At 48.1% G+C, this 25182-nt stretch overlaps 1 protein-coding gene across 2 annotated transcripts in view; it reads right to left on the reverse strand.

Annotated features, from left to right (window-relative positions):
* Positions 1 to 5416, reverse strand: part of XXYLT1 (xyloside xylosyltransferase 1) — a 310439-nt gene extending 305023 nt beyond the window's left edge. The window contains exon 1 of one of the 2 annotated variants that reach the window (XM_073578694.1): positions 4840 to 5416. In XM_073578694.1, the coding sequence (XP_073434795.1) occupies positions 4840 to 5274 (435 nt within the window). In that variant the 5' untranslated portion in view covers positions 5275 to 5416. Of the gene's footprint in view, positions 1 to 1378; positions 1403 to 4839 lie in introns of those variants that run through there. The other variant, XM_073578695.1, reaches the window with a different exon arrangement.
* Positions 5417 to 25182: the final 19766 nt, after the last annotated feature.

Here is a 25182-nt window from a genome sequence, read left to right on the forward strand (position 1 = left end):
GGCATCTTGACGCTTGATTTTCCTCAATTAACGGGCAGTTATTTTGCGCCTTTTTATATCAACATGCTTCTTGCGACCCTGTTGGCTATTTGCCATGAAAAACTTGATTGTTCGGTGATTACGCTTCAAAAGTTTGGCAATTTCAAGACTGCTGCATCCCTCTGCAAGACATCGCACAATTTTTGACTTTTCAGAGTCCGTCAAATCTCTCTTCTGACCCATTTTGCCAATGGAAAGGAAGTTGCCTAATAATTAAGCACACCTTATATAGGATGTTGACGTCATTAGCCCACACCCCTCCTCATTACAGAGATGCAACTCGCCTGATTTACATAATTGGCAGTTGTCCTACTGCAAGCTGTATAGGCTTGAAAGCCAACATGTATGAAAAGGATGATGTAATCAAAATCCTCTGTTGTGAGTTCATTTTCCCCTTCACCATTGAGGTCTGATGAACTCCCTCTTCTGGTGAAGGAAGGTAGTGAGGCTGATTACAAAGCACCTGAGCAGAATGATGATGACTGGGATTGCTGACTGGATATAAGGCAGCCGACTCCCTTCTGCCTTGCGGGTGATTACTCTGAGGGATTCTTGGAGACCAGTCTGATTCCTGCTCCTCAAAAGCTAAGTTTTCTGCTCTACTTTTTGCATTTGTGTTTTGGTTTTGTTTTGCCTTGTTTTTCTGGATTTCTGCCTTTCCCTGCTGGGTGAGCTGAATTCCTTTTTGCTCTGTCTTCAGATAATACCTGAGTACTGATATAGTCTTTTTGAAGCCTAGCGTCTTCAGGGCTTTTTTCCCTATCAGTCTGTTGGCTCTTGTTTTTGAGAGGGTTTTGGCGGATTGCAGACAGCAGCTTTTCTATTCTGTCCTATTTAGTTAGCTTGGGCCCCATCATTTGCTCAGCCTATCTTTCTGTGTGTGTTTTTTCATCTTGCTTCACCGTCATTATATGTTGGGGGCTGCCTATTGCTTTGGGGTCTGCTCTGGGGCAGTTTAGATTTCCCTTTCTGTCTTTAGGCTATGTAGTTCTCCGGCTGTGATCGAGGGGTCTAGGGTACCGTAGGAACCCCCCACGGCTACTGCTAGTTGTTGTTAGGTTCAGGGGTCTGCAATCCGATAGCTGCCAACTTCTCTGGTTTTCTGGACTTAGCTAGTATTTCTGTTTTTGCCTCCTACGGTGACTCATTCATAACAATCCTCATTTGCACACAGTGTACATGAAGCTGGCCTCCTGCAGCAGTAATGGGCACGCATCTTATACTGGGAGTTGGCCCCCTGCAGTAATGGGCACCCACCTTGTACTTGGAGCTGGCCCCCTGCAGTTATGGGCACCCACCTTGTACTGGGAGCTGGCCTCCTGCAGTAATGGGCACCCACCTTGTACTTGAAGCTGGCCTCCTGCAGCAGTAATGGGCACCCACCTTGTACTGGGAGCTGCCCCCCTGCAGTAATGGGCACCCACCTTATACTGTGAGCTGCCCCCCTGCAGTAATGGGCACCCACCTTATACTGGGAGCTGCCCCCCTGCAGTAATGGGCACCCACCTTGTACTGGGAGCTGCCCCCCTGCAGTAGTAATGGGCACCCACCTTATACTGGGAGCTGCCCCCCTGCAGTAGTAATGGGCACCCACCTTATACTTGAAGCTGGCCTCCTGCAGCAGTAATGGGCACCCACCTTATACTGGGAGCTGCCCCCCTGCAGTAATGGGCACCCACCTTATACTGGGAGCTGCCCCCCTGCAGTAATGGGCACCCACCTTGTACTTGAAGCTGGCCTCCTGCAGCAGTAATGGGCACCCACCTTATACTTGAAGCTGGCCTCCTGCAGCAGTAATGGGCACCCACCTTATACTGGGAGCTGCCCCCCTGCAGTAATGGGCACCCACCTTATACTGGGAGCTGCCCCCCTGCAGTAATGGACACCCACCTTATACTGGGAGCTGCCCCCCTGCAGTAATGGGCACCCACCTTGTACTGGGAGCTGGCCTCCTGCAGCAGTAATGGGCACCCACCTTATACTGGGAGCTGCCCCCTTGCAGTAATGGGCACCCACCTTATACTGGGAGCTGGCCCCCTGCAGTAATGGGCACCCACCTTGTACTTGGAGCTGGCCCCCTGCAGCAGTAATGGGCACCCACCTTATACTGGGAGCTGGCCCCCTGCAGTAATGGGCACCCACCTTGTACTGGGAGCTGGCCTCCTGCAGCAGTAATGGGCACCCACCTTATACTGGGAGCTGCCCCCCTGCAGTAATGGGCACCCACCTTGTACTTGGAGCTGGCCCCCTGCAGTAATGGGCACCCACCTTGTACTTGGAGCTGGCCCCCTGCAGTAATGGGCACCCACCTTGTACTGGGAGCTGGCCTCCTGCAGCAGTAATGGGCACCCACCTTATACTGGGAGCTGGCCCCCTGCAGTAATGGGCACCCACCTTGTACTTGAAGCTGGCCTCCTGCAGCAGTAATGGGCACCCACCTTGTACTGGGAGCTGGCCTCCTGCAGCAGTAATGGGCACCCACCTTATACTGGGAGCTGCCCCCCTGAAGTAATGGGCACCCACCTTGTACTTGAAGCTGGCCTCCTGCAGCAGTAATGGGCACCCACCTTATACTGGGAGCTGCCCCCCTGCAGTAATGGGCACCCACCTTGTACTGGGAGCTGCCCCCCTGCAGTAATGGGCACCCACCTTGTACTTGAAGCTGGCCTCCTGCAGCAGTAATGGGCACCCACCTTATACTGGGAGCTGCCCCCCTGCAGTAATGGGCACCCACCTTATACTGTGAGCTGCCCCCCTGCAGTAATGGGCACCCACCTTATACTGGGAGCTGCCCCCCTGCAGTAATGGGCACCCACCTTGTACTGGGAGCTGCCCCCCTGCAGTAGTAATGGGCACCCACCTTGTACTTGAAGCTGGCCTCCTGCAGCAGTAATGGGCACCCACCTTATACTGGGAGCTGCCCCCCTGCAGTAATGGGCACCCACCTTATACTGGGAGCTGCCCCCCTGCAGTAATGGGCACCCACCTTATACTGGGAGCTGCCCCCCTGCAGTAATGGGCACCCACCTTATACTGGGAGCTGCCCCCCTGCAGTAATGGGCACCCACCTTATACTGGGAGCTGCCCCCCTGCAGTAATGGGCACCCACCTTATACTGGGAGCTGCCCCCCTGCAGTAATGGGCACCCACCTTGTACTGGGAGCTGCCCCCCTGCAGTAATGGGCACCCACCTTGTACTTGAAGCTGGCCTCCTGCAGCAGTAATGGGCACCCACCTTATACTGGGAGCTGCCCCCCTGCAGTAATGGGCACCCACCTTGTACTTGAAGCTGGCCTCCTGCAGCAGTAATGGGCACCCACCTTATACTGGGAGCTGCCCCCCTGCAGTAATGGGCACCCACCTTATACTGGGAGCTGCCCCCCTGCAGTAATGGGCACCCACCTTATACTGGGAGCTGCCCCCCTGCAGTAATGGGCACCCACCTTGTACTTGAAGCTGGCCTCCTGCAGCAGTAATGGGCACCCACCTTATACTGGGAGCTGCCCCCCTGCAGTAATGGTCAACCACCTTATACTGGGAGCTGCCCCCCTGCAGTAATGGGCACCCACCTTATACTGGGAGCTGCCCCCCTGCAGTAATGGGCACCCACCTTGTACTGGGAGCTGGCCTCCTGCAGCAGTAATGGGCACCCACCTTGTACTTGAAGCTGGCCTCCTGCAGCAGTAATGGGCACCCACCTTGTACTTGAAGCTGGCCTCCTGCAGGAGTAATGGGCACCCACCTTATACTGGGAGCTGCCCCCCTGCAGTAATGGGCACCCACCTTGTACTGGGAGCTGGCCTCCTGCAGCAGTAATGGGCACCCACCTTATACTGGGAGCTGCCCCCCTGCAGTAATGGGCACCCACCTTGTACTGGGAGCTGGCCTCCTGCAGCAGTAATGGGCACCCACCTTGTACTTGAAGCTGGCCTCCTGCAGCAGTAATGGGCACCCACCTTATACTGGGAGCTGCCCCCCTGCAGTAATGGGCACCCACCTTGTACTTGGAGCTGGCCCCCTGCAGTAATGGGCACCCACCTTGTACTTGGAGCTGGCCCCCTGCAGTAATGGGCACCCACCTTGTACTGGGAGCTGGCCTCCTGCAGCAGTAATGGGCACCCACCTTATACTGGGAGCTGCCCCCCTGCAGTAATGGGCACCCACCTTGTACTGGGAGCTGGCCTCCTGCAGCAGTAATGGGCACCCACCTTGTACTTGAAGCTGGCCTCCTGCAGCAGTAATGGGCACCCACCTTATACTGGGAGCTGCCCCCCTGCAGTAATGGGCACCCACCTTGTACTTGGAGCTGGCCCCCTGCAGTAATGGGCACCCACCTTGTACTTGGAGCTGGCCCCCTGCAGTAATGGGCACCCACCTTATACTGGGAGCTGGCCTCCTGCAGCAGTAATGGGCACCCACCTTATACTGGGAGCTGCCCCCCTGCAGTAATGGGCACCCACCTTGTACTGGGAGCTGGCCTCCTGCAGCAGTAATGGGCACCCACCTTATACTGGGAGCTGCCCCCCTGCAGTAATGGGCACCCACCTTGTACTGGGAGCTGCCCCCCTGCAGTAATGGGCACCCACCTTGTACTTGAAGCTGGCCTCCTGCAGCAGTAATGGGCACCCACCTTATACTGGGAGCTGCCCCCCTGCAGTAATGGGCACCCACCTTGTACTGGGAGCTGCCCCCCTGCAGTAATGGGCACCCACCTTGTACTGGGAGCTGGCCTCCTGCAGCAGTAATGGGCACCCACCTTGTACCTGAAGCTGGCCTCCTGCAGCAGTAATGGGCACCCACCTTGTACTTGAAGCTGGCCTCCTGCAGCAGGTCCCTGAGGACACTTTTGCCGACCTCTTTACTTGACTCGTCCGTTATGAAGTGCAGGCTGAGCACCTCGCTGCTCTCGAACTTCCCGTACCGGACCATGGAGCGCAGCGCCGCCTGGAACTTGTCCCTGAGCCCCGGGCTCCGGTCCACCTTGGTGAACATGAGGAGCAGGTGGTAGTCCTGCACCCCGCGGCTCTCCACGTTCTTGCTCTTCCCCTCACTGAGCTTCAGTTCTGCAGAGGACGCCGCCAGCAGCTCTGGGTCGGGGTCGGCGCTGTGCACCGCGCTGTTCTCCTTCATCCTCCGAGTGGCGCTGGAGAAATTCTCCCTCCCAGAGCCCAAGTAATAGAAAGCAAACACTGCCAGGGCGGCGAGCAGCAGCAGCACAGCCTGGTAGGACCTCATAGTAACGACCCGTCACTCATCACACCAGCGTCCTCACACATAGCGCCACAGCATCGCCGCCGCGCAACAGGGGGAAGCCATGCTGGAACGGCTGGACGATCACCAGACAATACACTGACAGCCAATCAGCGCAGAGGACGCCTGCTTCCTGCTGGATCCACCTCATTTCATTGGTTAGTTTGTCAGGCGGTTGCTGGGACTGGCTGCACCGTGATGAGGGCTGAGACTGAGGTGTTGGCGCTTCGTCCGCACGTCTCATGTCACTGCCAGCAGCACGCCGCACGGCTGAGCCTACGATGTAATGCAGCAGGGTTATACGGGCTCCTGCCAGGTGTATATCGCTGACATCGGAGAATACAGGCTGCTGCCAGGTGTATATCACTGACATCAAGGTATACAGGCTGCTGCCAGGTGTACATCACTGACATCAAGGTATACAGGCTGCTGCCAGGTGTACATCACTGACATCAGGGTATACAGGCTCCTGCCAGGTGTACATCACTGACATCAGGGTATACAGGCTGCTGCCAGGTATATATCACTGACATCAGGGTATACAGGCTGCTGCCAGGTGTACATCACTGACATCAGAGTATACAGGCTCCTGCCAGGTATATATCACTGACATCAGGGTATACAGGCTGCTGCCAGGTATATATCACTGACATCAAGGTATACAGGCTGCTGCCAGGTGTACATCACTGACATCAGGGTATACAGGCTCCTGCCAGGTGTACATCACTGACATCAAGGTATACAGGCTGCTGCCAGGTGTATATCACTGACATCAAGGTATACAGGCTGCTGCCAGGTGTACATCACTGACATCAAGGTATACAGGCTGCTGCCAGGTGTACATCACTGACATCAGGGTATACAGGCTCCTGCCAGGTGTACATCACTGACATCAGGGTATACAGGCTGCTGCTAGGTATATATCACTGACATCAGGGTATACAGGCTGCTGCCAGGTGTACATCACTGACATCAGAGTATACAGGCTCCTGCCAGGTATATATCACTGACATCGGAGAATACAGGCTCCTGCCAGGTGTACATCACTGACATCAGGGTATACAGGCTCCTGCCAGGTATATATCAGTGACATCAGGGTATACAGGCTCCTGCATGGTATATATCACTGACATCAGAGTATACAGACTCCTGCCAGGTATATATCAGTGACATTAGAGAATACAGGCTCCTGCCAGGTATATATCAGTGACATCAGAGTATACAGGCTCCTTCCAGGTGTATATCAGTGACATCAGGGTATACAGGCTCCTGCCAGGTGTATATCAGTGACATCAGAGTATACAGGCTCCTGCCAGGTGTATATCAGTGACATCAGGGTATACAGGCTGCTGCCAGGTGTATATCAGTGACATCAGAGTATACGGGCTCCTGCCAGGTGTACATCACTGACATCAGGGTATACAGGCTCCTGCCAGGTGTATATCAGTGACATCAGTGTATACGGGCTTCTGCCAGGTGTACATCACTGACATCAGGGTATACAGGCTACTGCCAGGTGTATATCAATGACAGAGTATACAGGCTCCTGCCAGGTGTACATCACTGACATCAGGGTATACAGGCTCCTGCCAGGTATATATCAGTGACATCAGGGTATACAGGCTCCTGCCAGGTATATATCAGTGACATCAGAGTATACAGACTCCTGCCAGGTGTACATCAGTGACATCAGAGTGTACAGACTCCTGCCAGGTATATATCTGACATCAGAGAATACAGACTCCTGCCAGGTGTATATCACTGACATCAGAGTATACAGGCTCCTGCCAGGTGTACATCACTGACATCAGAGTGTACAGGCTCCTGCCAGGTATATATCAGTGACATCAGAGTATACAGGCTCCTGCCAGGTATATATCAGTGACATCAGAGTATACAGGCTCCTGCCAGGTATATATCACTGACATCAGAGAATACAGGCTCCTGCCAGGTGTACATCAGTGACATCAGAGTGTACAGACTCCTGCCAGGTATATATCTGACATCAGAGAATACAGACTCCTGCCAGGTGTATATCACTGACATCAGACTATACAGGCTCCTGCCAGGTATATATCAGTGACATCAGAGTATACAGGCTCCTGCCAGGTGTATATCAGTGACATCAGAGTATACAGGCTCCTGCCAGGTATATATCAGTGACATCAGAGTATACAGGCTCCTGCCAGGTGTATATCAGTGACATCAGAGTATACAGGCTCCTGCCAGGTATATATCAGTGACATCAGGGTATACAGGCTCCTGCCAGGTATATATCACTGACATCAGAGTATACAGGCTCCTGCCAGGTATATATCAGTGACATCAGAGAATACAGACTCCTGCCAGGTATATATCAGTGACATCAGAGAATACAGACTCCGGCCAGGAGTATATCAGTGACATCAGAGTATACAGGCTCCTGCCAGGTATATATCAGTGACATAACAGTATACAGGCTCCTGCCAGGTGTACATCACTGACATCAGAGTATACAGGCTCCTGCCAGGTATATATCAGTGACATCAGAGTATACAGGCTCCTGCCAGGTATATATCAGTGACATCAGAGTATACAGGCTCCTGCCAGGTATATATCAGTGACAGAGTATACAGGCTCCTGCCAGGTATATATCAGTGACATCAGGGTATACAGGCTCCTGCCAGGTATATATCAGTGACATCGGAGTATACGGGCTCCTGCCAGGTGTATATCACTGACATCGGAGTATACAGGCTCCTGCCAGGTATATATCAGTGACATCAGAGTATACAGACTCCTGCCAGGTGTACATCACTGACATCAGAGTATACAGGCTCCTGCCAGGTGTACATCACTGACATCAGAGTGTACAGGCTCCTGCCAGGTATATATCAGTGACATCAGAGTATACAGGCTCCTGCCAGGTATATATCAGTGACATCAGAGTATACAGGCTCCTGCCAGGTATATATCACTGACATCAGAGAATACAGGCTCCTGCCAGGTGTACATCAGTGACATCAGAGTGTACAGACTCCTGCCAGGTATATATCTGACATCAGAGAATACAGACTCCTGCCAGGTGTATATCACTGACATCAGACTATACAGGCTCCTGCCAGGTATATATCAGTGACATCAGAGTATACAGGCTCCTGCCAGGTGTATATCAGTGACATCAGAGTATACAGGCTCCTGCCAGGTATATATCAGTGACATCAGAGTATACAGGCTCCTGCCAGGTATATATCAGTGACATCAGGGTATACAGGCTCCTGCCAGGTATATATCACTGACATCAGAGTATACAGGCTCCTGCCAGGTATATATCAGTGACATCAGAGAATACAGACTCCTGCCAGGTATATATCAGTGACATCAGAGAATACAGACTCCGGCCAGGAGTATATCAGTGACATCAGAGTATACAGGCTCCTGCCAGGTATATATCAGTGACATAACAGTATACAGGCTCCTGCCAGGTGTACATCACTGACATCAGAGTATACAGGCTCCTGCCAGGTATATATCAGTGACATCAGAGTATACAGGCTCCTGCCAGGTATATATCAGTGACATCAGAGTACACAGGCTCCTGCCAGGTATATATCAGTGACAGAGTATACAGGCTCCTGCCAGGTATATATCAGTGACATCAGGGTATACAGGCTCCTGCCAGGTATATATCAGTGACATCGGAGTATACGGGCTCCTGCCAGGTGTATATCAGTGACATCAGAGTATACAGGCTCCTGCCAGGTATATATCACTGACATCAGAGAATACAGGCTCCTGCCAGGTGTACATCAGTGACATCAGAGTGTACAGACTCCTGCCAGGTATATATCTGACATCAGAGAATACAGACTCCTGCCAGGTGTATATCACTGACATCAGACTATACAGGCTCCTGCCAGGTATATATCAGTGACATCAGAGTATACAGGCTCCTGCCAGGTGTATATCAGTGACATCAGAGTATACAGGCTCCTGCCAGGTATATATCAGTGACATCAGAGAATACAGGCTCCTGCCAGGTGTACATCACTGACATCAGACTATACAGGCTCCTGCCAGGTATATATCAGTGACATCAGAGTATACAGGCTCCTGCCAGGTGTATATCAGTGACATCAGAGTATACAGGCTCCTGCCAGGTATATATCAGTGACATCAGAGTATACAGGCTCCTGCCAGGTGTATATCAGTGACATCAGAGTATACAGGCTCCTGCCAGGTATATATCAGTGACATCAGGGTATACAGGCTCCTGCCAGGTATATATCACTGACATCAGAGTGTACAGGCTCCTGCCAGGTATATATCAGTGACATCAGAGAATACAGACTCCTGCCAGGTATATATCAGTGACATCAGAGAATACAGACTCCGGCCAGGAGTATATCAGTGACATCAGAGTATACAGGCTCCTGCCAGGTATATATCAGTGACATAACAGTATACAGGCTCCTGCCAGGTGTACATCACTGACATCAGAGTATACAGGCTCCTGCCAGGTATATATCAGTGACATCAGAGTATACAGGCTCCTGCCAGGTATATATCAGTGACATCAGAGTATACAGGCTCCTGCCAGGTATATATCAGTGACAGAGTATACAGGCTCCTGCCAGGTATATATCAGTGACATCAGGGTATACAGGCTCCTGCCAGGTATATATCAGTGACATCTGAGTATACGGGCTCCTGCCAGGTGTATATCACTGACATCGGAGTATACAGGCTCCTGCCAGGTATATATCAGTGACATCAGAGAATACAGACTCCTGCCAGGTGTACATCACTGACATCAGAGTATACAGGCTCCTGCCAGGTGTACATCACTGACATCAGAGTGCACAGGCTCCTGCCAGGTATATATCAGTGACATCAGAGTATACAGGCTCCTGCCAGGTATATATCAGTGACATCAGAGTATACAGGCTCCTGCCAGGTATATATCACTGACATCAGAGAATACAGGCTCCTGCCAGGTGTACATCAGTGACATCAGAGTGTACAGACTCCTGCCAGGTATATATCTGACATCAGAGAATACAGACTCCTGCCAGGTGTATATCACTGACATCAGACTATACAGGCTCCTGCCAGGTATATATCAGTGACATCAGAGTATACAGGCTCCTGCCAGGTGTATATCAGTGACATCAGAGTATACAGGCTCCTGCCAGGTATATATCAGTGACATCAGAGTATACAGGCTCCTGCCAGGTATATATCAGTGACATCAGGGTATACAGGCTCCTGCCAGGTATATATCACTGACATCAGAGTATACAGGCTCCTGCCAGGTATATATCAGTGACATCAGAGAATACAGACTCCTGCCAGGTATATATCAGTGACATCAGAGAATACAGACTCCGGCCAGGAGTATATCAGTGACATCAGAGTATACAGGCTCCTGCCAGGTATATATCAGTGACATAACAGTATACAGGCTCCTGCCAGGTGTACATCACTGACATCAGAGTATACAGGCTCCTGCCAGGTATATATCAGTGACATCAGAGTATACAGGCTCCTGCCAGGTATATATCAGTGACATCAGAGTACACAGGCTCCTGCCAGGTATATATCAGTGACAGAGTATACAGGCTCCTGCCAGGTATATATCAGTGACATCAGGGTATACAGGCTCCTGCCAGGTATATATCAGTGACATCGGAGTATACGGGCTCCTGCCAGGTGTATATCAGTGACATCAGAGTATACAGGCTCCTGCCAGGTATATATCACTGACATCAGAGAATACAGGCTCCTGCCAGGTGTACATCAGTGACATCAGAGTGTACAGACTCCTGCCAGGTATATATCTGACATCAGAGAATACAGACTCCTGCCAGGTGTATATCACTGACATCAGACTATACAGGCTCCTGCCAGGTATATATCAGTGACATCAGAGTATACAGGCTCCTGCCAGGTGTATATCAGTGACATCAGAGTATACAGGCTCCTGCCAGGTATATATCAGTGACATCAGAGTATACAGGCTCCTGCCAGGTATATATCAGTGACATCAGGGTATACAGGCTCCTGCCAGGTATATATCACTGACATCAGAGTATACAGGCTCCTGCCAGGTATATATCAGTGACATCGGAGTATACGGGCTCCTGCCAGGTATATATCAGTGACATCAGAGTATACAGGCTCCTGCCAGGTGTATATCAGTGACATCAGAGTATACAGGCTCCTGCCAGGTATATATCAGTGACATCAGAGTATACAGGCTCCTGCCAGGTATATATCAGTGACATCAGGGTATACAGGCTCCTGCCAGGTATATATCACTGACATCAGAGTATACAGGCTCCTGCCAGGAGTATATCAGTGACATCAGAGTATACAGGCTCCTGCCAGGTATATATCAGTGACATAACAGTATACAGGCTCCTGCCAGGTGTACATCACTGACATCAGAGTATACAGGCTCCTGCCAGGTATATATCAGTGACATCAGAGTATACAGGCTCCTGCCAGGTATATATCAGTGACATCAGAGTATACAGGCTCCTGCCAGGTATATATCAGTGACAGAGTATACAGGCTCCTGCCAGGTATATATCAGTGACATCAGGGTATACAGGCTCCTGCCAGGTATATATCAGTGACATCGGAGTATACGGGCTCCTGCCAGGTATATATCAGTGACATCAGAGTATACAGGCTCCTGCCAGGTATATATCACTGACATCAGAGAATACAGGCTCCTGCCAGGTGTACATCAGTGACATCAGAGTGTACAGACTCCTGCCAGGTATATATCTGACATCAGAGAATACAGACTCCTGCCAGGTGTATATCACTGACATCAGACTATACAGGCTCCTGCCAGGTATATATCAGTGACATCAGAGTATACAGGCTCCTGCCAGGTGTATATCAGTGACATCAGAGTATACAGGCTCCTGCCAGGTATATATCAGTGACATCAGAGTATACAGGCTCCTGCCAGGTATATATCAGTGACATCAGGGTATACAGGCTCCTGCCAGGTATATATCACTGACATCAGAGTATACAGGCTCCTGCCAGGTATATATCAGTGACATCAGAGAATACAGACTCCTGCCAGGTATATATCAGTGACATCAGAGAATACAGACTCCGGCCAGGAGTATATCAGTGACATCAGAGTATACAGGCTCCTGCCAGGTATATATCAGTGACATAACAGTATACAGGCTCCTGCCAGGTGTACATCACTGACATCAGAGTATACAGGCTCCTGCCAGGTATATATCAGTGACATCAGAGTATACAGGCTCCTGCCAGGTATATATCAGTGACATCAGAGTACACAGGCTCCTGCCAGGTATATATCAGTGACAGAGTATACAGGCTCCTGCCAGGTATATATCAGTGACATCAGGGTATACAGGCTCCTGCCAGGTATATATCAGTGACATCGGAGTATACGGGCTCCTGCCAGGTGTATATCAGTGACATCAGAGTATACAGGCTCCTGCCAGGTATATATCACTGACATCAGAGAATACAGGCTCCTGCCAGGTGTACATCAGTGACATCAGAGTGTACAGACTCCTGCCAGGTATATATCTGACATCAGAGAATACAGACTCCTGCCAGGTGTATATCACTGACATCAGACTATACAGGCTCCTGCCAGGTATATATCAGTGACATCAGAGTATACAGGCTCCTGCCAGGTATATATCAGTGACATCAGAGAATACAGGCTCCTGCCAGGTGTACATCACTGACATCAGACTATACAGGCTCCTGCCAGGTATATATCAGTGACATCAGAGTATACAGGCTCCTGCCAGGTGTATATCAGTGACATCAGAGTATACAGGCTCCTGCCAGGTATATATCAGTGACATCAGAGTATACAGGCTCCTGCCAGGTGTATATCAGTGACATCAGAGTATACAGGCTCCTGCCAGGTATATATCAGTGACATCAGGGTATACAGGCTCCTGCCAGGTATATATCACTGACAGAGTGTACAGGCTCCTGCCAGGTATATATCAGTGACATCAGAGAATACAGACTCCTGCCAGGTATATATCAGTGACATCAGAGAATACAGACTCCGGCCAGGAGTATATCAGTGACATCAGAGTATACAGGCTCCTGCCAGGTATATATCAGTGACATAACAGTATACAGGCTCCTGCCAGGTGTACATCACTGACATCAGAGTATACAGGCTCCTGCCAGGTATATATCAGTGACATCAGAGTATACAGGCTCCTGCCAGGTATATATCAGTGACATCAGAGTACACAGGCTCCTGCCAGGTATATATCAGTGACAGAGTATACAGGCTCCTGCCAGGTATATATCAGTGACATCAGGGTATACAGGCTCCTGCCAGGTATATATCAGTGACATCGGAGTATACGGGCTCCTGCCAGGTGTATATCAGTGACATCAGAGTATACAGGCTCCTGCCAGGTATATATCACTGACATCAGAGAATACAGGCTCCTGCCAGGTGTACATCAGTGACATCAGAGTGTACAGACTCCTGCCAGGTATATATCTGACATCAGAGAATACAGACTCCTGCCAGGTGTATATCACTGACATCAGACTATACAGGCTCCTGCCAGGTATATATCAGTGACATCAGAGTATACAGGCTCCTGCCAGGTATATATCAGTGACATCAGAGAATACAGGCTCCTGCCAGGTGTACATCACTGACATCAGACTATACAGGCTCCTGCCAGGTATATATCAGTGACATCAGAGTATACAGGCTCCTGCCAGGTGTATATCAGTGACATCAGAGTATACAGGCTCCTGCCAGGTATATATCAGTGACATCAGAGTATACAGGCTCCTGCCAGGTGTATATCAGTGACATCAGAGTATACAGGCTCCTGCCAGGTATATATCAGTGACATCAGGGTATACAGGCTCCTGCCAGGTATATATCACTGACAGAGTGTACAGGCTCCTGCCAGGTATATATCAGTGACATCAGAGAATACAGACTCCTGCCAGGTATATATCAGTGACATCAGAGAATACAGACTCCGGCCAGGAGTATATCAGTGACATCAGAGTATACAGGCTCCTGCCAGGTATATATCAGTGACATAACAGTATACAGGCTCCTGCCAGGTGTACATCACTGACATCAGAGTATACAGGCTCCTGCCAGGTATATATCAGTGACATCAGAGTATACAGGCTCCTGCCAGGTATATATCAGTGACATCAGAGTATACAGGCTCCTGCCAGGTATATATCAGTGACAGAGTATACAGGCTCCTGCCAGGTATATATCAGTGACATCAGGGTATACAGGCTCCTGCCAGGTATATATCAGTGACATCTGAGTATACGGGCTCCTGCCAGGTGTATATCACTGACATCGGAGTATACAGGCTCCTGCCAGGTATATATCAGTGACATCAGAGAATACAGACTCCTGCCAGGTGTACATCACTGACATCAGAGTATACAGGCTCCTGCCAGGTGTACATCACTGACATCAGAGTGCACAGGCTCCTGCCAGGTATATATCAGTGACATCAGAGTATACAGGCTCCTGCCAGGTATATATCAGTGACATCAGAGTATACAGGCTCCTGCCAGGTATATATCACTGACATCAGAGAATACAGGCTCCTGCCAGGTGTACATCAGTGACATCAGAGTGTACAGACTCCTGCCAGGTATATATCTGACATCAGAGAATACAGACTCCTGCCAGGTGTATATCACTGACATCAGACTATACAGGCTCCTGCCAGGTATATATCAGTGACATCAGAGTATACAGGCTCCTGCCAGGTGTATATCAGTGACATCAGAGTATACAGGCTCCTGCCAGGTATATATCAGTGACATCAGAGTATACAGGCTCCTGCCAGGTATATATCAGTGACATCAGGGTATACAGGCTCCTGCCAGGTATATATCACTGACATCAGAGTATACAGGCTCCTGCCAGGTATATATCAGTGACATCAGAGAATACAGACTCCTGCCAGGTATATATCAGTGACATCAGAGAATACAGACTCCGGCCAGGAGTATATCAGTGACATCAGAGTATACAGGCTCCTGCCAGGTATATATCAGTGACATAACAGTATACAGGCTCCTGCCAGGTGTACATCACTGACATCAGAGTATACAGGCTCCTGCCAGGTATATATCAGTGACATCAGAGTATACAGGCTCCTGCCAGGTATATATCAGTGACATCAGAGTACACAGGCTCCTGCCAGGTATATATCAGTGACAGAGTATACAGGCTCCTGCCAGGTATATATCAGTGACATCAGGGTATACAGGCTCCTGCCAGGTATATATCAGTGACATCGGAGTATACGGGCTCCTGCCAGGTGTATATCAGTGACATCAGAGTATACAGGCTCCTGCCAGGTATATATCACTGACATCAGAGAATACAGGCTCCTGCCAGGTGTACATCAGTGACATCAGAGTGTACAGACTCCTGCCAGGTATATATCTGACATCAGAGAATACAGACTCCTGCCAGGTGTATATCACTGACATCAGACTATACAGGCTCCTGCCAGGTATATATCAGTGACATCAGAGTATACAGGCTCCTGCCAGGTGTATATCAGTGACATCAGAGTATACAGGCTCCTGCCAGGTATATATCAGTGACATCAGAGTATACAGGCTCCTGCCAGGTATATATCAGTGACATCAGGGTATACAGGCTCCTGCCAGGTATATATCACTGACATCAGAGTATACAGGCTCCTGCCAGGTATATATCAGTGACATCGGAGTATACGGGCTCCTGCCAGGTATATATCAGTGACATCAGAGTATACAGGCTCCTGCCAGGTGTATATCAGTGACATCAGAGTATACAGGCTCCTGCCAGGTATATATCAGTGACATCAGAGTATACAGGCTCCTGCCAGGTATATATCAGTGACATCAGGGTATACAGGCTCCTGCCAGGTATATATCACTGACATCAGAGTATACAGGCTCCTGCCAGGAGTATATCAGTGACATCAGAGTATACAGGCTCCTGCCAGGTATATATCAGTGACATAACAGTATACAGGCTCCTGCCAGGTGTACATCACTGACATCAGAGTATACAGGCTCCTGCCAGGTATATATCAGTGACATCAGAGTATACAGGCTCCTGCCAGGTATATATCAGTGACATCAGAGTATACAGGCTCCTGCCAGGTATATATCAGTGACAGAGTATACAGGCTCCTGCCAGGTATATATCAGTGACATCAGGGTATACAGGCTCCTGCCAGGTATATATCAGTGACATCGGAGTATACGGGCTCCTGCCAGGTATATATCAGTGACATCAGAGTATACAGGCTCCTGCCAGGTATATATCACTGACATCAGAGAATACAGGCTCCTGCCAGGTGTACATCAGTGACATCAGAGTGTACAGACTCCTGCCAGGTATATATCTGACATCAGAGAATACAGACTCCTGCCAGGTGTATATCACTGACATCAGACTATACAGGCTCCTGCCAGGTATATATCAGTGACATCAGAGTATACAGGCTCCTGCCAGGTGTATATCAGTGACATCAGAGTATACAGGCTCCTGCCAGGTATATATCAGTGACATCAGAGTATACAGGCTCCTGCCAGGTATATATCAGTGACATCAGGGTATACAGGCTCCTGCCAGGTATATATCACTGACATCAGAGTATACAGGCTCCTGCCAGGTATATATCAGTGACATCAGAGAATACAGACTCCTGCCAGGTATATATCAGTGACATCAGAGAATACAGACTCCGGCCAGGATTATATCAGTGACATCAGAGTATACAGGCTCCTGCCAGGTATATATCAGTGACATAACAGTATACAGGCTCCTGCCAGGTGTACATCACTGACATCAGAGTATACAGGCTCCTGCCAGGTATATATCAGTGACATCAGAGTATACAGGCTCCTGCCAGGTATATATCAGTGACATCAGAGTACACAGGCTCCTGCCAGGTATATATCAGTGACAGAGTATACAGGCTCCTGCCAGGTATATATCAGTGACATCAGGGTATACAGGCTCCTGCCAGGTATATATCAGTGACATCGGAGTATACGGGCTCCTGCCAGGTGTATATCAGTGACATCAGAGTATACAGGCTCCTGCCAGGTATATATCACTGACATCAGAGAATACAGGCTCCTGCCAGGTGTACATCAGTGACATCAGAGTGTACAGACTCCTGCCAGGTATATATCTGACATCAGAGAATACAGACTCCTGCCAGGTGTATATCACTGACATCAGACTATACAGGCTCCTGCCAGGTATATATCAGTGACATCAGAGTATACAGGCTCCTGCCAGGTGTATATCAGTGACATCAGAGTATACAGGCTCCTGCCAGGTATATATCAGTGACATCAGAGTATACAGGCTCCTGCCAGGTATATATCAGTGACATCAGGGTATACAGGCTCCTGCCAGGTATATATCACTGACATCAGAGTATACAGGCTCCTGCCAGGTATATATCAGTGACATCGGAGTATACGGGCTCCTGCCAGGTATATATCAGTGACATCAGAGTATACAGGCTCCTGCCAGGTGTATATCAGTGACATCAGAGTATACAGGCTCCTGCCAGGTATATATCAGTGACATCAGAGTATACAGGCTCCTGCCAGGTATATATCAGTGACATCAGGGTATACAGGCTCCTGCCAGGTATATATCACTGACATCAGAGTATACAGGCTCCTGCCAGGAGTATATCAGTGACATCAGAGTATACAGGCTCCTGCCAGGTATATATCAGTGACATAACAGTATACAGGCTCCTGCCAGGTGTACATCACTGACATCAGAGTATACAGGCTCCTGCCAGGTATATATCAGTGACATCAGAGTATACAGGCTCCTGCCAGGTATATATCAGTGACATCAGAGTATACAGGCTCCTGCCAGGTATATATCAGTGACAGAGTATACAGGCTCCTGCCAGGTATATATCAGTGACATCAGGGTATACAGGCTCCTGCCAGGTATATATCAGTGACATCGGAGTATACGGGCTCCTGCCAGGTATATATCAGTGACATCAGAGTATACAGGCTCTTGCCAGGTATATATCACTGACATCAGAGAATACAGGCTCCTGCCAGGTGTACATCAGTGACATCAGAGTGTACAGACTCCTGCCAGGTATATATCTGACATCAGAGAATACAGACTCCTGCCAGGTGTATATCACTGACATCAGACTATACAGGCTCCTGCCAGGTATATATCAGTGACATCAGAGTATACAGGCTCCTGCCAGGTGTATATCAGTGACATCAGAGTATACAGGCTCCTGCCAGGTATATATCAGTGACATCAGAGTATACAGGCTCCTGCCAGGTATATATCAGTGACATCAGGGTATACAGGCTCCTGCCAGGTATATATCACTGACATCAGAGTATACAGGCTCCTGCCAGGTATATATCAGTGACATCAGAGAATACAGACTCCTGCCAGGTATATATCAGTGACATCAGAGAATACAGACTCCGGCCAGGAGTCTATCAGTGACATCAGAGTATACAGGCTCCTGCCAGGTATATATCAGTGACATAACAGTATACAGGCTCCTGCCAGGTGTACATCACTGACATCAGAGTATACAGGCTCCTGCCAGGTATATATCAGTGACATCAGAGTATACAGGCTCCTGCCAGGTATATATCAGTGACATCAGAGTATACAGGCTCCTGCCAGGTATATATCAGTGACAGAGTATACAGGCTCCTGCCAGGTATATATCAGTGACATCAGGGTATACAGGCTCCTGCCAGGTATATATCAGTGACATCGGAGTATACGGGCTCCTGCCAGGTGTATATCACTGACATCGGAGTATACAGGCTCCTGCCAGGTATATATCAGTGACATCAGAGTATACGGGCTCCTGCCAGTTATATATCAGTGACATCAGAGTATACAGGCTCCTGCCAGGTATAAACACATAACCCACATAAACAGATGTATATTACACGGCTCAAAAAATAAAGGGAACACTTAAACAGGAACAGGAGGAGCATTGCCAGAGCCCTACAAAATGACCTCCAGCAGGCTACAAATGTGCATGTGTCTGCACAAACGGTTAGAAATAGAGTCCATGAGGATGGTCTGAGGGCGCGATGTCCACAGATGGGGGTTGTGCTCACACCCAACACAGTGCAGGATGCTTGGCATTTGCCAAAGAACACCAGGATTGGCAAATTCGCCACTGGCGCCCTGTGCTTTTCACATATGAAAGCAGGTTCACACTGAGCACATGTGACAGACGTGACAGAGACTGGAGACGCCGTGGAGAGCGATCTGCTGCTTGCAACATCCTTCAGCATGACCGGTTTGGCAGTGAGTCAGTAATGGTGTGGGGTGGCATTTCTTTGGAGGGCCGCACAACCCTCCGTGTGATCGCCAGAGGTAACCTGACTGCCATTGGGTACCGAGATGAGATCCTCTGACCCCTTGTGAGACCATATGCTGGTGCAGTTGGCCCTGGGATCCTCCTAATGCAGGACAATGCCAGACCTCATGTGGCTGGAGTGTGTCAGCAGTTCCTGCAAGATGAAGGCATTGACGCTATGGACTGGCCCGCCCGTTCCCCAGACCTGAATCCGATTGAGCACATCTGGGACTTTATGTCTCCCTCCATCCACCAACGTCACGTTGCGCCACAGATTGTCCAGGCGTTGGCGGATGCTTTAGTCCAGATCTGGGAGGAGATTCCTCAGGAGACCATCTGTCGCCTCATCAGGGGCATGCCCAGGCCTTGTACAGTAGTGAGGTCATACAGGCACGTGGCGGCCACACACAATACTGAGCATCTTTTCCTTGTCATGAGGCATTTCCACTGAAGTTGGATCAGCCTGTAATTTGATTTTCCACTTTGATTTTGAGTATTATTCCAAATCCAGACCTCCATGGGTCTGGATTTGATTTGATTTACATTGATAATTGTTATGTTTTATTATTTTGAACCCATTACACTATGCAATGAATAAAAAATTTGCAACTGGAATATTTCATTCAGAGATATCTAGGATATGGTATTTTAGTGTTCCCTTTATTTTTTTAAGCAGTGTATATTTCCTGAACTTTATAGGCTATGAACGAACATGTATTTAAACACGTACTGAACACAGCAATAGATGTATATCACTAATCATAGAGGATAGTATGGTGGATTCTGTAAAGAGTGAGTGATATACAGTATATCTGTTAAATAATGAGGTATGGCAGACCATTCGGAAATTAGTGTAAACCCAAAGAAAGAAACCGAACATATGGTCAGAAATACCAGGACAGCGAAGGGGGAGCCACGCATACCAGGACAGAGATGGTGGGAGACACGCATACCAGGACAGGGATGAGGGGACTGTGCATACCCAGCTTATACTCGAGTCAATACGCTGACCCAGTTTTTCGAGGCAAAATTAGGTGCCTCGGCTTATACTCAAGTATATACGGTATTATCAAATTTTTTTCAAGCAAGTGTGAGATAGCGCTTCCTGAGTGTGTTGGGGGATACTCGCTTGGCAACGGGATAAAGTCACACTGGAACTGTTTCTCACAAAAACATTCTATTTGGTTTTTTTACTCAGCATAAACTGCATAACCTAAAGGCCATTATATTACATCCACGAACATACACTACCATTCAAAAGTTTGGGGTCACCCAGACATTTTTTGTGTTTTCTATGAAAACTCATACTTTTTTTAATCAAATGAGTTGCCAAATGAATTTAAAATATAGTCCAGACATTGACAAGGTTCGAAATATAGATTTTTATTTGAAATAATAATTTTCTCTTTCAAACTTTGCTTTCGTCAAAGAATGCTCTCTTTGCAGCAATTACAGAATTGCAGACCTTTGGCATTTTAGCAGTTAATTTGCTGAGGTAATCTGGAGAAATTTCACCCCATATTTCCAGAAACCCCTCCAACAAGTTGGTTTGGCTTGATGGGCACTTTTTGTGTAGCATACGGTCAAGCTGGTCCCACAACAGCTCAATGGGGTTGAGATCTCGTGACCGCGCTGGCCACTCCATTACAGATAGAATACCAGCTGCCTGCTTCTTCCCTAAATAGTTTTTGCATAATTTGGAGGTGTGCTTTGGGTCATTGTCCTGTTGTAGGATGAAACTGGCTCCAATCAAGCATTGTCCACAGGGTATGGCATGGCGTTGCAAAATGGAGTGATAGCCTTCCTTATTCAAAATCCCTTTTACCTTGTACAAATCTCCCACTTTACCAGCACCAAAGCAACCCCAGACCATCACATTACCTCCACCATGCTTGACAGATGGTGTCAGGCACTCTTCCAGCATCTTTTCAGTTGTTCTGCATCTCACAAATGTTCTTCTGTGTGATCCAAACACCTCAAACTTGGATTCGTCTGTCCACTTTTTTCCAATCTTCCTCTGTCCAATGTCTGTGGTCTTTTGCCCATATTAATCTTTTCCTTTTATTAGCCAGTCTCAGATATGGCTTTTTCTTTGCCACTCTGCCCTGAAGGCCAGCATCCCGGAGTCGCCTCTTCACTGTAGACGTTGATACTGGCGTTTTGCGTGTACTATTTAATGAAGCTGCCAGTTGAGGACCTGTGAGGTGTCGATTTCTCAAACTACAGACTCTAATGTACTTGTCGTGTTGCTCAGTTGTGCAGTGGGGTCTCCCACTTCTCTTTCTACTCTGGTTAGAGCCTGTTTGTGCTTTCCTCTGAAGGGAGTAGTACACACCGTTGTAGGAAATTTCAGTTTCTTGGCAATTTCTCGCACGGAATAGCCTTCATTTCTTAGAACAAGAATAATAGACTGTCGAGTTTCACATGAAAGTTCTTTTTTCTGGCCATTTTGAGAGTTTAATGGAACCAACAAATTTAATGCTCCAGATTCTCAACTAGCTCAAAGGAAGGTCAAGTTTATAGCTTCTCTAATCAGCCAAGCTGTGCTAACATACTTGCACAAGGGGTTTCAAGGGTATTCTAACCATCCATTAACCTTCTTACACAGTTAGCAAACACAAAGTACCATAAGAACACTGGAGTGATGGTTGTTGCAAATGGGCCTCTATACACCTATGAAGATATTGCATTACAAATCAGACGTTTGCAGCTAGAATAGTCATTTACCACATTAACAATGTATAGAGTGTATTTCTGAATCATTTAATGTTAGCTTCATTGGAAAAAAAACTGTGCTTTTCTTTCAAAAATAAGGACATTTCTAAGTGACCCTAAACTTTTGAATGGTAGTGTATCATGACTACCTGTCTGTTCATGTAGCAGATAAACCTCTCTGCCATTTCTTACATCCCCCTTGTCTGAGGTTACCTTCCAAGAGCTCCGCTCCACACGCTGACTCCTTGTCAGTCCTCGCTTCCAGGGAAGCTGCCTTACTAGGATCACTATCCCGTATGATGAGTTGCTCTGCAAGTTCCCACCCGACAGTTCCAGACCCTTAGAAGGTCGATAGCTTCCCCAACACAGTTTGTCGTCACTGGCTCTGCAGGTACATGGCCTCTCCACGTGTTCAGGAAGTCTGTCCTCTTGCAGAGCCTTCCAACACAGACCATGTGATCATACCACAGTCTCATTATAACGCATGAGACAAACCCCTTGATGGGAGGTAGGTGGTTAGCCAGTCCTGCCCAGCTCTCTGGCTAACCCTGTAAGCCCAGCCCCTTACAAGCTAAACAAAACTTGTGGAGCCACAAGTCCCAGAGCAACATTTCAGGCTTACAGCGCAGAGTACCTCCTCCTCTGCGACACATACCAGCCATTCACAACAATGTCAGTCACTGTCTCACAAAAGTTATATATTTCTGTGTCATTTCTTTTGTTGCACATTATTTGTGTAATCCTCTTTTTTTCACAATTGTTGACACCTTGTTATTTATATGATTGTCCTATTAATTTAGTCACGCTATTACTCTTTGACTTATTGACAGTGTGAGATAGCCTTTTTGTGGGCCTCACAGATATTTATGCTGCTACACCTGCATATGATTCCTTTGCATATATTGCCTGCTGTATTGGTTTTTAATATATTATAATATAATTTACTACTTGTATAATCATGTTTTACTACTCTTGCAGGCACCTCTTTTCCTTGTAGTGCTACGCCTCATTACCCTCACTAATAAAGGCATTTTAGCCTTAATTTTATTGTCCAATTTTTCCTTGACCATACATACGTTCGTTTTTTTGCTTTGTGTTTATATGAATGGACATGAAATAAATGTAGATAAAAGGGGAAGTAACAAACATCTTATATAAACAGGTATATATTATATTCCCTGTGCTTGGTAGGTGGGGAGTGAACATGAAATATGTGCAGATAATAGAGGAATGAACACATATCCCATATAAACAGGTGTATATTATATTCCCTGCAGGGCTGCCATTGGGAAGTTCAGGGCCCCATGCTGTCCAAATTTTAGGGCCTCTTTGAGACTTTGCCCAGGCTCCACCCCAGTTCTGACTCCACCCAAGATCCGCCTCCACCCCTCAAACTTTCCACAGTCCCACTGCCCATTCACATGTCCCTGGTCCAGGCCCTGCACCATGCTGCATACACAGAACAAAGCAAAAATAAAAGATTCTTCTTACATGCCTGTGCTCTCGTCATCCTCTCCCTTCAGTGCGGTGGTGTTAAAATGGCCACCAACCTATCAAAGGTCAACGGCTGATGTCAGGGCGCCCATTGAGGTCACTTTCATGCAAGGTAGAATTAGAGCACCGGGACACCGGACAATTCTCCGGTGGGCCCGAGTCCTCAGGGGGCCTCGAGCAGGATGTAGAGGTGGCCTGCTGGTTTCAACTAAATTTTTGTACAAGCTAGTAGCTTCATCCCTGGTCCTGGCCCCATATCCCTTGTGCTGGCCCCATGCCTCTGGTCCCATGTCCTTCCCCATGTCCCTGGTCCTATGCCTTTGGTCATTTGTCCCTGGTCCCATGTCCTGTCCTCATGTACAAAATGAAAGGCTTATAAAAAAACCGTTCAGCGGGTTTTTTTTTATATTAGGTGATAAGGTTTGATTGTCATCCAAAAATATTAAAGTTAATGTACCATTGACGTAGTTCCGTCTGAAGTTCATCGGCCCCTATGAGATTCTGAAAGTAGTCAATACAGTGGCATTTAAGTTGAAGCATCCTCCATCTCTTCACATGCCTAGTGTCTTCCATAAATCCCTGTTAAAGGAGATTTTCCTTTTGATTTTGTCTGCCTCATCCCCGCCTCCTCCCGTTTCTGTTAATAACAGTTTAGGATATGAGGTACAAAAAATTGTGGATTCTCGGAAGGTCCTTAATTCCCTCCAAAGAAGGAAAGGTATCCAGCAACAGATCCATCAGTGAATAGTTATTTAAAAACAAAAATCTTTAATGTATAACATGGTTAAAATTATGGTATAAAACCATTTTTTTTAGCATTAATTAAAAAAAAAGGCAAGTAACCCTGGAAACTCATGGTCTTACACGTTTCAAACCGACTGGTTCTTAATTGCTGTTCAGAGTGTTCCTTAATTCCCTCCAAATCCCACCAAGGACAACTCCAAGGAGTTTGTATGTTCTCCCCGTGTGTTCGTGGGTTTATACTGGAAGGGAATATAGATTGTGAGCCCCCATTGGGGACAGCGATGATATTGTATGTAAAGTGCTACAAAGTAAGATAGTGTTATATAAGCAAAGCTTAAATAAAAATTATGTTTAATTGCTTTTGCTCCAACTCGAGCATTCCTTTGAATTAAATCAGCCAAACTTAGTGCTGATTTATATTATATATAGGGCCGGCGTTAGGGGCAGGCAGATCAGGCAGCTGCCTAGGGCCCCAGCTCCTCCAGGGGCCCCCAGCCTGTGGCGTGCTGCTGAGTAAGAGGGG

Source organism: Dendrobates tinctorius, unplaced genomic scaffold, assembly GCF_039654945.1.
Source record: "Dendrobates tinctorius isolate UK_male_01 unplaced genomic scaffold, ASM3965494v1 ptg000060l, whole genome shotgun sequence".
Classification (NCBI taxonomy): Eukaryota; Metazoa; Chordata; class Amphibia; order Anura; family Dendrobatidae; genus Dendrobates; species Dendrobates tinctorius.